This window comes from Chrysochloris asiatica, unplaced genomic scaffold (assembly GCF_000296735.1).
Source record: "Chrysochloris asiatica unplaced genomic scaffold, ChrAsi1.0 scaffold00378, whole genome shotgun sequence".
NCBI classification, from domain to species: Eukaryota; Metazoa; Chordata; class Mammalia; order Afrosoricida; family Chrysochloridae; genus Chrysochloris; species Chrysochloris asiatica.
This window is the reverse complement of record NW_006408896.1, coordinates 270876-283897: the sequence shown is the minus strand read 5'-3', so window position 1 is coordinate 283897 and position 13022 is coordinate 270876. Positions and strand designations below refer to the sequence as shown.

Below are 13022 nucleotides of genomic sequence, written 5' to 3'. Positions count from 1 at the left end.
AAAAAAAAAAAAGTGCTAAAGTGAATAGAGAGAAATACTGTTAACCGATGGTATATTAGAGGGGATTATAATCATTGTAACGAAACAAAGTGTATGATTTGTTGAATGTAAAACTGATGATCTGCCCTGTAAACTTTCACTCAATCCACAATAAAAACTTAAAAAAATAAAAAACTCAGTTGAGGAGCAATAACCTTTTAAACTAAATGCTAGAACCATCTGATATCCATGAACAAAAAGGTCAATTTTAACCCAAACCACAAACCTTATACAAAAGTCAACTAAAATGGGTCAAGTAAAACTACAACATTTTTAGAATATAAGAAAGAAACTCTAGAACTTTAGGCTTGGTAAAAACCCAAAATGCCAAAAGCATGCACCATAAAAGAAAAATCTAATAATTTGACTTAATTAAAATGAAAAAAAAAACCTTTTACTCTGCCAGAGACCCTGCTAAAAGGATAAAAAGACAAGCTAGATCCTGGGAGAAAAATATTTGTAAACCAAATCTCTGACAAAGATTGTTGTTATTAAGTGCCCTCACGTGGGCACTGACTCACAGTGACCCTGTGGAGAGTTTCTGAGGAGCGGCTAGTGAGCTTGAACTGCTGCACTTGCGATTCAGAGTGCCCTTGCAGTTCTGCGCATCAACCGCAGTGCCACTAGAATAGGTAAAGAATTGAAAACAGGAAAACAAAACTCCAAGGAGAAAATGGGCACCAACATGAAGGAAGACACATCTCATCAGAGTACAAGCAGATGGCAGATAAGCAGATAAAGAGAAAACGTTCACCATGGCAGACATTTCAAACCAAACAAAACCAAACTCATGGCACTGAGCTGGTTCTGACTCACAAGGGCCCTACAGGGTAGAGGAGAGCTGCCACACAGGACGTATTACCAAGTCTGTCAGTCTCCACGGAAGCCCCATCTGTTTGCCATGGAGTGGCTGCTGGGTTTGAACTGTTGACCTTTTGGTTAGCAATTGAGCATTTTGCCACTGCACCACCTGGTCTCCTCAATGGGAAAATGGAACTAAGATCATGATGTGGTACCATTACACACCCATCAGAATGTCTAAAATAAAAAGAGTGATAACAGCAAATGCTGGTCAAAAATCTGCATCTCTCATAAATTGCTACTGGTCAAAGAGCCACTCTAAAGAAAAGTTTTGACAGTTTCTTAAAAAACTCATAACATGACTTAGTATCACACTCTTCCCCAGGGAAATGAAAATGTATGTCCACACAAAAACCTGCACACAATTGTTCATAGCAATTGTATGCGTAGTAGCCCCAAGTTGGAAGCAACAAAAATGTCACTCAAGAAGTGACGGATTGGAGAAACTGTGGTACATCGATACCATTCAGCAATAAAAATAAACACACAACCACCTGGGTGGAGATCAAAGGCACTATGCTGACTGAACCACCAGCCGCAACTAGAAAACCCTTTATAAGTCGCTATGAGTCAGCAGACTCAGTGGCAATTAATAACAGCAAATGCTGAGTGAAAAAGGTTGTACACTGCAGGATTCCAACTACAAAAGAGTGTCAAAATGACAAGGGGACAAAGCTAAAGAGCAGGCTAGTGGCTGCTGGGGGACAGGGATGGTGGCAGTGAGGGGCAGCTGTGAGGGAGCAGCAGGAGGGAGGGCTCTGTCGTGATGGAGTAGTTCCGAACCTGTGGTACAATTGTTAAGTGCCACGGAGTCAGTTCTGACTCGCAGTCACACAGAATCTATGCTCCTTTCCAGGTTGTGACAAGCATAGTATGGTTCTGTGCGAGGTGACCACTGGGGAGCTGGATGAAGAATATGGGGGCCCTCTCTTACCTCCCAGAGGCCCCAGGTACATAGATGGTCCCTACCCTCCTTTCCATCAATACTCAGAGAATCATAGGGGCTGGATCTTGTTCTCAGACCCTTCCACCAGGTATCTGGTCCAGTTACTCTAGGCCTGAGCACATATCCTCAGGGGTATGAGGTAAACTTCCTCAGTATACCCTAGCAGGGACGCAGGCTGGATCTGCTCTGTGTGCGGAACAGAGATGGGCAGTTATGAAGGGGAAGAAGAGACCTTAAAGGCTGAGTTAGGCATCAGAGAAAATTGAAACTGCATTTGCACCTGACTGCGCTTATAGAGGTATAGAGAAAAGGTAGCTGGAAAGAGCACCTGGGTCCAGAAAAATCTAGAAGAAAGGCAAGAGTGATAGCCCTTCAGCCAGAACCAACTTCTCAAAGGTGTTTTCTCCCAGTGGGACTTAGATTCAGACACCTCTGTCTTTAGGGATATTGCCTGGGGATAGGGCCGGCCTAGTTTCTAAATGCTGCAGGTATCCTGTTTAACTTTTTGTCATTTCAAGTGAGGCTTATGAGACTGGCACTGGACATGGGTGGGGAAGCCCGAGTTCGAGGGCACCTTGGGCCTCATACCAAGCAATGCTTCTCCAACAGCTCCACCTGTTGTCAAGCTGACTGCCTGTACGACCCACCTGCCGTTCCCTGTTCTCTTTGTTGCTTCTAAACTTGGGTGGGGAAAAGGGAGTGCTATTTATTGGATAACCACCGAAAACACCCTCCTTAACTTTTAACATACAGGCATGCAGCTGTAAAACTCTTGAGTTGCAGGATGTATGTGTGTATGTCTGAGAGAGAATGTGAATTAAGAAAGATGGCAAAACCCAGCAAAGCTCCAGAAAATCTTTCAAGCTATCTGCCCATGGTGATTAGACTCTCAGATGCCTGCCTGGTCAGTGGTGTGTGGGCAGCCGACCCCTTATCCCATGAAGGCAGAAAGGGTCATATGCTGGTGGGAAGGGGCTGTCCTGAGGGTACAGAATGGCTGGAGCTCCACACCTGTGCACACAGGCACAAAAGTCAGGTCACAGAGCAGATATGTCTTTATGTTGATGACTCTCAGCTGTCATTTCTATCCACTCTTCTCAAGCTTAGTGAGGCCCTTCCTCCAAGAAACCATCTCCACCTTGTGTTCAATCTGTCAGTGCTGAACGGGTCACACCTCCCACTGTCCTCTCTCCACGCCCAGCGGCCCTACCCCTCTCACGCACAGGAACACGCCGGGTCTCGCCTCCATACCCAGGGTTGCTTCCAGAGTCCCTGTATCTGCTGCCCGGTATTATGGGTAAAGATGCACTTCCTCAGTCCCCATCACTTCCCTACCTCCAGCACCCCTAACCTAGCGGCTGATGCGCTCTTCTTGGCCCCAGCCTGTTCTCTCCTGTCCCCATAGACTCTCTTAAGGAGATCTCTGTGCCCAGCCTTTCTTCTCTAGCTCCCCACATACTTGGACTTGCCCACCGCACTGTCTCCCAGACAGATGATCTTCACGTTTTCATCAGCGTCGTATTTCTCTTGGTCCAGTTCACAGGCTTTGGCTCTGTCCCTGGCCATCAGCCCCTGGTGATGAAGAGGCACCCGTTGCACTGTCTGGGGAGGGCAGAGAAATGAGAAGTCTACTCCGCATGCTGGTAGCGTGGTGGTTACGAATCGGGCTGCGAACCCCAAGGTCAGCAGTTCGAAACTACCAGCCGCTCCGCGGGAGAAAGATGAGGCTTTCTGCTCCCGTAAAGATGTACAGCCTCGGAAACCCTGTACAGGGTGGCTATGGGTCGGAACCGACTCGACGGCACTCAACAACAACTCCGCATGCTGCGGACTCTGAGAGGGGCCACAGGCTCTGTATGCAGCCCCACTCTTAGTTTCAGAAAACCACGAGGGAGCTTGAGCAGTTTTACATATGAATCTGCTCTCTCAGTAGGACAGCAGTGCCCTGGCCGTAGGGTCAGTGTTAGTGCCTGCACCTGGAATGGCTCATATACTAAACCCACACAGCCGAAAGCCCCAACCTCACATTCCTGACCTCCTACCCGCATGCCTCTCACTTCCCTTCTTTGTGCATCGCACTGCCACCGCAAGTGCCTTCTCCTCCCTCTACGATGAGGTTCCCCAGACCCCCCTTCTCCGGGGCATCTCAAGTTCCAGAGGTTTCACATATCTCCTAGATGCTGATGACCTGTCCCTTGGTGTCCGGCTCAGACACGCAATTGTGTCCCAGGTAGGGACTAGCAGACGATGCACACAGGCATAAACAGCAAGTCAAAACACAAAGAATCCACTCCTGCTTCCCGGGCTGGGCCCTCCGCCCGGGTGGCTTCTGGCTCCTGTGCGGCTGACGGAGATCAGGGCCGCCGCCCCTACCCTCACCCTCCCTCTCTCCCACCTACTCCAGATCATCGGACGACACACTTCCCTTCCGGATGGGCCCGCGTCCTCGCAGCTGCTACGCAACCGCGCCAGGACCCCGAGAAGGGCTGCCCGGCCGAAGGCCTGAAGGACCCGGCCGGATTGCGGGCTGGCTAGCGCAGTGCCTGTCGGAGCACCCAGGGGAGTCCCCAACTCTGGCAGGTTAGGCTCAGGTTAGTCGGGAGTCAGATGAACTTGGGCTCGGGACTTGGAGCAAGATTCACTTGGCTGCAGGCCTCTGCAGTGACGGGAATCCTCAGGGCTCTGGTATCAGGTGTGGAGGGCTGTGTGACTTTCTGCCTCGCTCGGGGAGCCCAGGGCTGGGGGCTTCAGGTGTGGGAGTAATTCCTCACATTTGCAACCCTCGATTAGATTACAAATTCCGCAAATTTCCCGACATGTGTTCATCCAGAGCGGAGATCCCTCCTCAGGTGTACAGATTGAGCCATACCACCAACAGCTACGCCGCCAAGGGCTCCCATGCAGAGGATTACGGCTCAGCGACCCTATGTTGTTGTTGTTGTTATGTGCCTTTGAGTCCGTTCCGACCATAGCGAGCCTGTATAGGGTTTCCGAGCAACAGCTGATGAGCTTGGACCACCGACCTTGAGGCTTGAGGTTCCAACCGCCTTTGCAATGCAGTGCATTTTCCCACAGCGCCACACCAGGACTTTTGTAACGAGGATACAGGAGAGCAAAACAGCCCTGCCTTCCGGGAGCACACCTTCCCGAGGGCAGAGAGATGCGCCCCACTGTAGAAAACGTGTGCAGGGCGGGGAGGAGGTCTAGTGGCTGCTGACTAGTATAATCCCTACACAAGGGCTGTCTTTTGGAACGGAAAGGCTCCTGAGGCTGGAACAAAAGGAAACTACGTGAAGCCGCGGCCTGGAGAGATGCCAGGGCCATGCCTTCAAAACCTGGCAGGCTCGGTGGGGGGCTTTGGTTTCATCCTGTGGGCAGAATGTGCCATAAAGGGTTAAGGAGGGGACTCTCTGATTGAATTTACACTTTACTGAGTGAAGGACCAGGGAGTGGGGATGGTGGCTTGGGCTGATATGGTGTGTCAAGGAACATTTCAGAGGTTAAAACAAATATTAAATTAATAATTTATTTTATTTAAGCAGGAACAAATAATTCATGAATCAGGCAGCACCCAAACCTAAAGTGTGAAGGAGCTCTCAGAACAGGTAAAAAGGGCACGGTTTATTTAGCAAGATCAAGGAAATTAAAGAATTAAGGTTTCGCATTTGTGGAAATAGGATGTTCAAATAAAATGCAGTCATAAATGTGGTCTGTCGGTGATCTCACTGACAGTCACTAGGATGACCCTGTGCAGCTGTTGTTACTCTAGGCGTATTACACTCCGTGAGCACGGGGTACGGGGCACCAAGCCAAGTTATGAGCAGTGTTAGGGTCCAGCAAGTTTGGAGGGGATGCATTGTAATTAATTTATCTATGTTACCTTTTGATTGTGAATTGAGTGAAGATTTACAGACAAGTAAAGCTGTACAGACAGCTTTACATTCAACAAATTATACACTTTGTTTCATCTCAATGATTACAGTGCCTTCCCTGCAACAACAGTTAACCTACTTCTTCCCTGTGGCTCCCCATTTCCATCTTATATTTAACAAATGAACAAAACAAGAATATTTGATGTACACATAAAAACCAAAAAAATATATATTCATTTAAATGTCCAATGGGCACATTCTGCAAGGCATCCTCCTGCCCCCAGGCACACAGCCATGCCCAGTCCACTGGCCTCCAGCCTGCAGCTGCTCTGTCTGTCCCTGCCTCTGCTGTTGCTGCTTTCCCAGGTAGGAGCTCACTCTGCACTCCTCCTCTTCCTTCTTGATAGTCTGGGATCGTCTGTCCCTGAAAGAAAAGATTAGCTACTCCCCACTTTTCGTTACACATCTACAATCACAGTTTTGACCATCACAATTAATCTTGCTAGCAATTACTCGGGCATTTTTGTTCTTTGGTCAGGCATTCCAGATGAAAAGGGCAGCTTTGCCCGAGGACAGAATTCAGAAGGGTTGGGAGAGAAGGAGCAGTGGAAACAGGAAGTCCCAGGAGGAAGTGGCTAACTGATGGCACGTGGAGGGGACCCGCCGTCACTGAGGTGAAACGAAGCACATGGTTTGTTGGATGTAAAACTGATGATCTGCTCTGTAAACCGTCACTCAAGTCACAGTAAAAAGTTAGACAGCAACAAACCGATCCAGTCCAATTTCATTGGTTGAAGATACCAAAATGCAGGGTAATTAATAATTATTGCCAACCGTTATGAATTGAATGAAGCCTCCCCCTCCCCCCACCAAATATATGTTTTAAATTCTAACCTCTATGGCAGGAGTTCTGGTGTGGCGCTGCAGGATAAGCACTGGACTACTAACCACAAGGTTGGCAGTTCAAACCTACTGACTGCTCCTTGGAAACCCTGTGCAGGGTCACTATGAGTCCAAGCCCACTGACAGGATGGCACTTAACAGTAACAACATGCCTGTGGCTATAACCCTGTTTGACAATGGGTAATCTTTGTTATGTTCATTAATGAGGGTAGCGTGTATATTGAACCAATCTCTTCTGAGATATGAAAGAGATTAAACAAGCAAGGAGAGATGGGGTTAGATAGCTCCCTCGCTGATATTGCTGGTAAGTGCCGTTGATCATAGCGATCCTGTATAGAGGGCTTCCAAGGAGCAGCTGGTAGGTTTGAACTGTCAATCTGTGGTTCACAGTCCAGTACTTATCCTACAGTGCCACACTAGGAGTTCAAGATAAATACTCAGTGGAAATCTCCAAGGAACCTGCAAGCTGAAGAGACAAGGATTTCCCTTCAGAACTAATACAGAGAGAAAGCTTTCTCTGAGACTCAGTGCTTTGAATTTGAGCTTCAAACCTTTTGTACTGTGAGAAAATACATTGCTGTTCATTAAAAAATACATATCTTAAGCTACCCTATGGAGAGACCCATATAGCAGAGGACCGAGGGAGGGTCTTGATGAGCAGGGAAGAACTGAGACCCCTGGATGCTGAGTTCTGCCCATAACGGGAGTGAGCTTGGAAGTGGATTGTGGCCCATCGAGCCTCAGTTGAGACCACAACCCAGTCTCTGGAGACACTTGGAGGCAGAGGCTCTGACTAAGCTGTGCCCAGGGTTCTGGTCCACAGACATGTCATCCACATGTGCTAGCATGTCGCCGAGTAGGAGATAACTCCTCCAATGCACAGCCTGGGGCCTGAGCCTGCCTTCCTCCCTCCTTCCTCTCCTTTTATTATTTTTTTTGTGAACTTTTCATTCTTTTGCACATTTTTTCTATCATGTGGCTATTATTTTCTTACTGATTCCTGTTGTTGTTAAGTGCCGTCAAGTCGGTTCCAACTCACAGCAACCCTGTACAGGGTTTCTGAGGCTGTAAATCTTTACGGGAGCAGAAAGCCTCATCTTTCTCCCGCGTAGCAGCTGGTAGTTTTGAACTGCTAGCCTTAAGGTTCACAGCCCGATTCGTAACCACTACGCTACCAGAGCTCCTTTACTGGTTCCTAGGAACTCTGTATCTTGGGAACTTAGACCCTTTGTGATTGAGGTGTAAATAATTTCTGGTAATCACCTTTTTGTTTTTTCCATTTATAAAATTAGGGTGATTTTACTTGGTATGCATTGTTAAGGTGTCAGTATGTGAATCAATAAAATATCAGCAGATCTCTTCTTGTGGAAACTGATGGATGATTAAAAATATAAGTGGAAATGCAAAGGGTCAAGTACATTGAGAAGAACACTGAAGGAGTTACTCCACCATCTCCATCTTGGTCCCTCCACTCTCAGCTGTTTCTCCCTTCCTGATTGTTCTCTCAGGGGACGTTTGAATGTGAACTCCTGCTTTACTTACAGTTGTCCCCACTGTTCACATCGAGGCACGGATGGTTCACCCCACTTCTGTTCTCACTTCTAAATCACTGGTCGGGAATCTTAACCCTGAATCCAATTCGGTGGACTGCCGGCGGGGGGCGCGCGAGTCGTTGGTTCTGTCTGCCCTCCTAGTGCTGAACTTTCCTTCCCGCTGGACTCACCGCCCAGCAAGGGTCCGAAGCAGCGTGAAGCCCAAGTGCATACCACGCTTGGTGCTCCAAGCCCAGACTGCTGGAGAAGAAGTTTTCTCCAACAGCGAGTACAGAACCGTGAGTTTCCCAGCGTGCTCACGGCATCTTTAACAGAAAGCACACTGTTCAAAATCACAGTTACGCACTTCACTTTTTAATTTCCAGTCCAGAATTTGTTGTAATTTTACTTTGCTGGCTTTTTATTGTTGGGGGTGCCATCGAGTCAGTTCCAACTCAGAGACCCTGTATAGGATTTCCAAAGAACGGCTGGTGGGTTTCAACCACCGACCTTGGGGTTAGCAGTCCAATATTTACCCTGCAGTCCACACTAGGACTCTGCATTTACTCATTGTTGTTGTTGTTGTTGAGTGCCTTCGAGTCGGTTCTGACTCATAGCGGCCCTGTACAGGGTTTCCAAGGAGCAACTGGTGAGCTTGAACCGCTGACCATGCGGTTCAAACTGACTTGCAGTCCAGTGCATTAACCCCCAGAGCCACTCCAGGACTCTACTCATAGAACACTGTTATTTCAGGATTGCGTATATAGGTTTGGAGGAAGACTCATTAACAATCTATGATAAGCAAATGCTACAACCTTGCTTGCTGGAAGTGAAGAGGACTTGAAACACTGATGAAGAACAAACACTACAGCCTTCAGTATGGATTGCACCTCAATGTAAAGAAACCAAAGATCTTCCCAACTGGATCAATAAATAACATCATGATAAGTGGAGAAAAGAGTAAAGTTGTCAAAGACTCCGTTTTGCTTGGATACACAGTCAACATTCATGGAAGCAACAGTCAAGAAATCAAATGGCGTATTGCATTAGGAAAACCTGCTGCACAGGCGGCTTTAAAGTGGTAATCATAAAGATCAGTGTGAGGGTTGAGGTGCTTCTGACACAAGCCATAGTATTTCTAGTAGCCTCATATGCATGTGAAAGTTGAACAATGAGTAAAGAAGGCATTAGAAGAATCAATGCATTTGAATTAGGGTGTTTTGGTGTGGCGCTGTAGGATAAGCACTGGACTGCAAGGTCAGTTTGAACTGCAAGGTTGGCGGTTCAAACTTACCAGCCACTCTTTGGAAACCCTATAAAGGGCCTGCGTCAGAACCGACTCGATGGCACTTAACAACAACAACATTCTTACATTAAAAGTACCATGGACTGCCAGAAGAGCAGAGAAATCTTTTGGAAGAAGTACAATCAGAATGCTTCTTAGAAGCCAGGATGTTGAGACTTCATTTCTCATATTTTGGACATGTTATGAGGAGGCACCAGTCACAACTGGTGCCATAGGATAAGAACTGGGCTACTAACCAAAAGGTAGGCAATTCGAACCCACCAGCTATTCCTCAGAAACTTTATACAAGGTCATTGTGAGTCGGAACTGACTTGATGCAATTAACAACAATCTTTGGAGAAGGACATCATGCCTGGTAAAGTAGAAGGTCAGCGGAAAAACAGGAAGCCCCCCAAGGAGCTGGATTGACACAGTGGCACCAACAATGAACTCAAATGTTTCAATTGTGAGGCAGGCGCAGGACTGCGCATTGTGCATGGTAGAAATGAGTTGGAGGTGACTTGTAACACCTCACAACAACAACAGCCTCTGTTGCCTTTTACTCTTACACTCCTTCCAACGTCTTCCTCTGTCTCCATGAGTTTTTGCTGACCTCCCCAAGGACAAGTTTACAGTTTCAGTGGGAATCATTAGACGTTTACTTTATAGTCCTGATTTATCTCCTTCTGATTTTTTGCTTTTGTTTGCTAATCTTAAAAAAAAATCCCTAAAGAACACCTGTTTCTCTTCATAATATATTTTTTCATAATAATGAAAAAAACGATTGCATTGACATGGCTAAATTCCCAGGATCCTTGGTTCTTTAGGGATGGACTAAATGGCTGCTACCATTGCTTTTAAAATTGTCTAGAATTTTACGGAGCTTACGCTGGGAACGTTTGTATTTAAAATTTTTATCATTTAATTCCATTTTCCCACAGACTTTTTGAAGACCCCCTTGTACTGTCAGGTGGGTTTGAACTGCCATCCTTTAGGCTAGTTGTTGTTAAGTGCCATTGAGTCGTTTCTGACTCATAGCCGCCCTGTGCAAACCGTGTGCATTGTTGTTGTTGTTAGGTGCCATCGAGTCTATACTGACTCATAGCAACCTTATGCACAGCAGAACGAAACACTGCCTGATCCTGGGCCAACCTCACTAGCATTGCCACGCTTGAGTCCATTGATGCTGCCACTTTGCCAATCCATCTCACTGGGGGTCTTCCTCTTTTTCTCTGACCCTCCACTTACCAAACATGATATCCTTCTCCAGTGACTGGTACCTCCTGACAATATGTCTGAAGTATGAGAGACGAAGTTTGGCCATCTTGGCCTCCAAGGAGCACTCTGGCTGCACTTCTTCCAACACAGATCTGTTGGTTCTTTTGGCAGCCCATGGAACTTTCAATAGTCTCCTCTAACACCCTAACTCAAAGGCATCAGTTCTTCTACGGTCTTCCTTATTCACTGTCCAGCTTCCTCATGCATCTGAAGTTATTGAAAATACCATGGCTTGAATCAGGCGCACCTTAGTCTTCAAGCTGACATTTTTGCTCTTCAACACTAACCGTGTGCATAAGTCTTGCTAAAATCTATGAGAAAGTAAAGAAAGTACAAGGACACATCCTAGAAAATGCAAGGTTCTGTGCTAGCTACTGGAGAATATCGTCTGGGTGAAGCTATGAGCTCCTTCTTCTGCAGTCTGGGCTGTGAGGAGGGAGTCACTGCAGACTGGGTGCCAGTTCGGTCCCTCGCTGGGCGGTGGGTCTCCCGGCAAGGAAGCTGCTGCTCTCAAGGTGGGAGCAGCGCCCAGGTCCGTCTGCGTACCGCATCAGGCAGTTTCCAAACTCGAAGTTCTGCTAGGCAGAACTGGTGGCTCACGCGCCCTCTCGTGGCCATCCTCCGAATCGCGGACATTAGGTGTTAAGATTCTCAGTCAAGATTTGGAAGTTGATACCTAAGTGGGACACTTGACCTCCGTCCCTGATGGGAGCAGTAGGCACAGCTGTATGTTCCCCTCCAAGGAATTTGGAGGATATCCTTCTTTTATGGAGCATCAAGTTCTGTAACTTGTTGTCTTGATCAACTAGATAGTTCACACCTGCTCCTCCTGGCCCTGCCCAGGCTTCAGTTTTGATTCTGGCCCCAGTTTGGGTCCGGGCCCTCAATAAAGTGTTGAATGTGGACCTGACTCTGACAGTGACATTGGCCCTTGACCTTTACCTTGACCGTTAACCTGAGAGCTGAGCCCTGATGTGGTGCTGAAGAATAAGCATAGGACTGCTAACCCAAGGTTGTTGGTTCAAACCCAGCAGGCACTCTAGGAAATCCTGTACAGGGTCGCTATGAGTCATGACCGACTGGTTGGCATTTAACAACAACTGAACCGGAGGGCTGGCTTTATCCTGACCTTCACATTGATGCCGGACCTGAGTCTAATTTTGACCCTGGCCCTGATCAGTTCATGGTTCTGACGCGAATCTTGTTCTGTCCCTGTCACATGCATATGAGGTTGTTGGAAAAGCATGAAGAAAGTTCTTGACCATACTCTACTTACATCCTGAAATGGTTGAATGCTTGCCAATTCTTTTTGGTACATGATTCTGTGTATTCTTTGGATGCTTCCTGTGCTAGTCAATATATTTTTTCTCTCCCTACCCTTCAATATTGCAACACAGTTATTTAACCTTGAGAAATGCCAAGTGTGACCTCTTTTGGTTTTCTAATTCCATGTCTTTGCATATTTCATTATAATACTTCACTTTGTCATCCTAGCTTCATCTTAATTTGACATTCTTATTTCACAATTTTTTTTTTTTTAAAGTTTTTATTGTGAATTGAGCGAAAGTTTACAGGGCAGATCATCAGTTTTACATTCAATAAATCATATACTTTGTTTTATTACAATGATTATAATCCCCTCCACGTACCATCCTTTAACAGTGTTTCTCTCTATTCACTTTTGCTCTTTTAAAAAAACAACAACACAAAAACACTCAGGCATATATAATAATTTACACCACCAAAGGGCACATTCTGCAAGTCTGCCTCCTGGCCGCCAGCTCTCAGTCCCTCTCTTCCCATGAATCTAGAGTCCTCAGCTGCTCCCTCTCTCCATGTCCCCATCTCTGCCTGTCTCTGGTGTTGCTGCTTCTCTGGATAAGGTCCCGCATTCTGCTTGTGCTCATCTCCCTTGACAGTCCTAGGATCCTCTGTTTCTGGACTGTAAGATTAACTACTCTCCAGTTTTTGTTACAAAACTTCTATTGTTATAATTGTGACAGTCACAATTAGGCATGATAACAGTTATTCACTATTGAATCATAAGAATCATATCCTCATCTCCCTCTCTCTCTCTCTTTTTAAAAATGTTTTATTGTGAATTATGTGATAGTTTACATGGGAGTTTTACATTCATTCTATCGTACATCATTGGTTACAATCTCCTCCATGCATCATCAACCAATGAAAGGGTATACCTGTTGCAGACCATGTCGACTATACAGGCCGCAGGCTCTGAGGAACAAATTCTGGCCACTGGCAGTCATGGCAAATTGTTTTTCATCTTAGTGTTCAGTTATGTTTTT

General features: G+C 46.5%; 1 protein-coding gene across 1 annotated transcript in view; it reads right to left on the bottom strand.

Annotated features, from left to right (window-relative positions):
• LOC102830456 (rab-like protein 2A-like) overlaps nucleotides 1-3427 on the bottom strand; it is a 30055-nt gene extending 26628 nt beyond the window's left edge. Inside the window, exon 1 of the mRNA XM_006876403.1 lies at nucleotides 3306-3427. Within this exon, the coding sequence (XP_006876465.1) occupies nucleotides 3306-3412 (107 nt within the window). The 5' untranslated portion in view covers nucleotides 3413-3427. The remainder of the gene's footprint in view (nucleotides 1-3305) is intronic.
• Between the last annotated feature and the right edge of the window lie 9595 nt (nucleotides 3428-13022).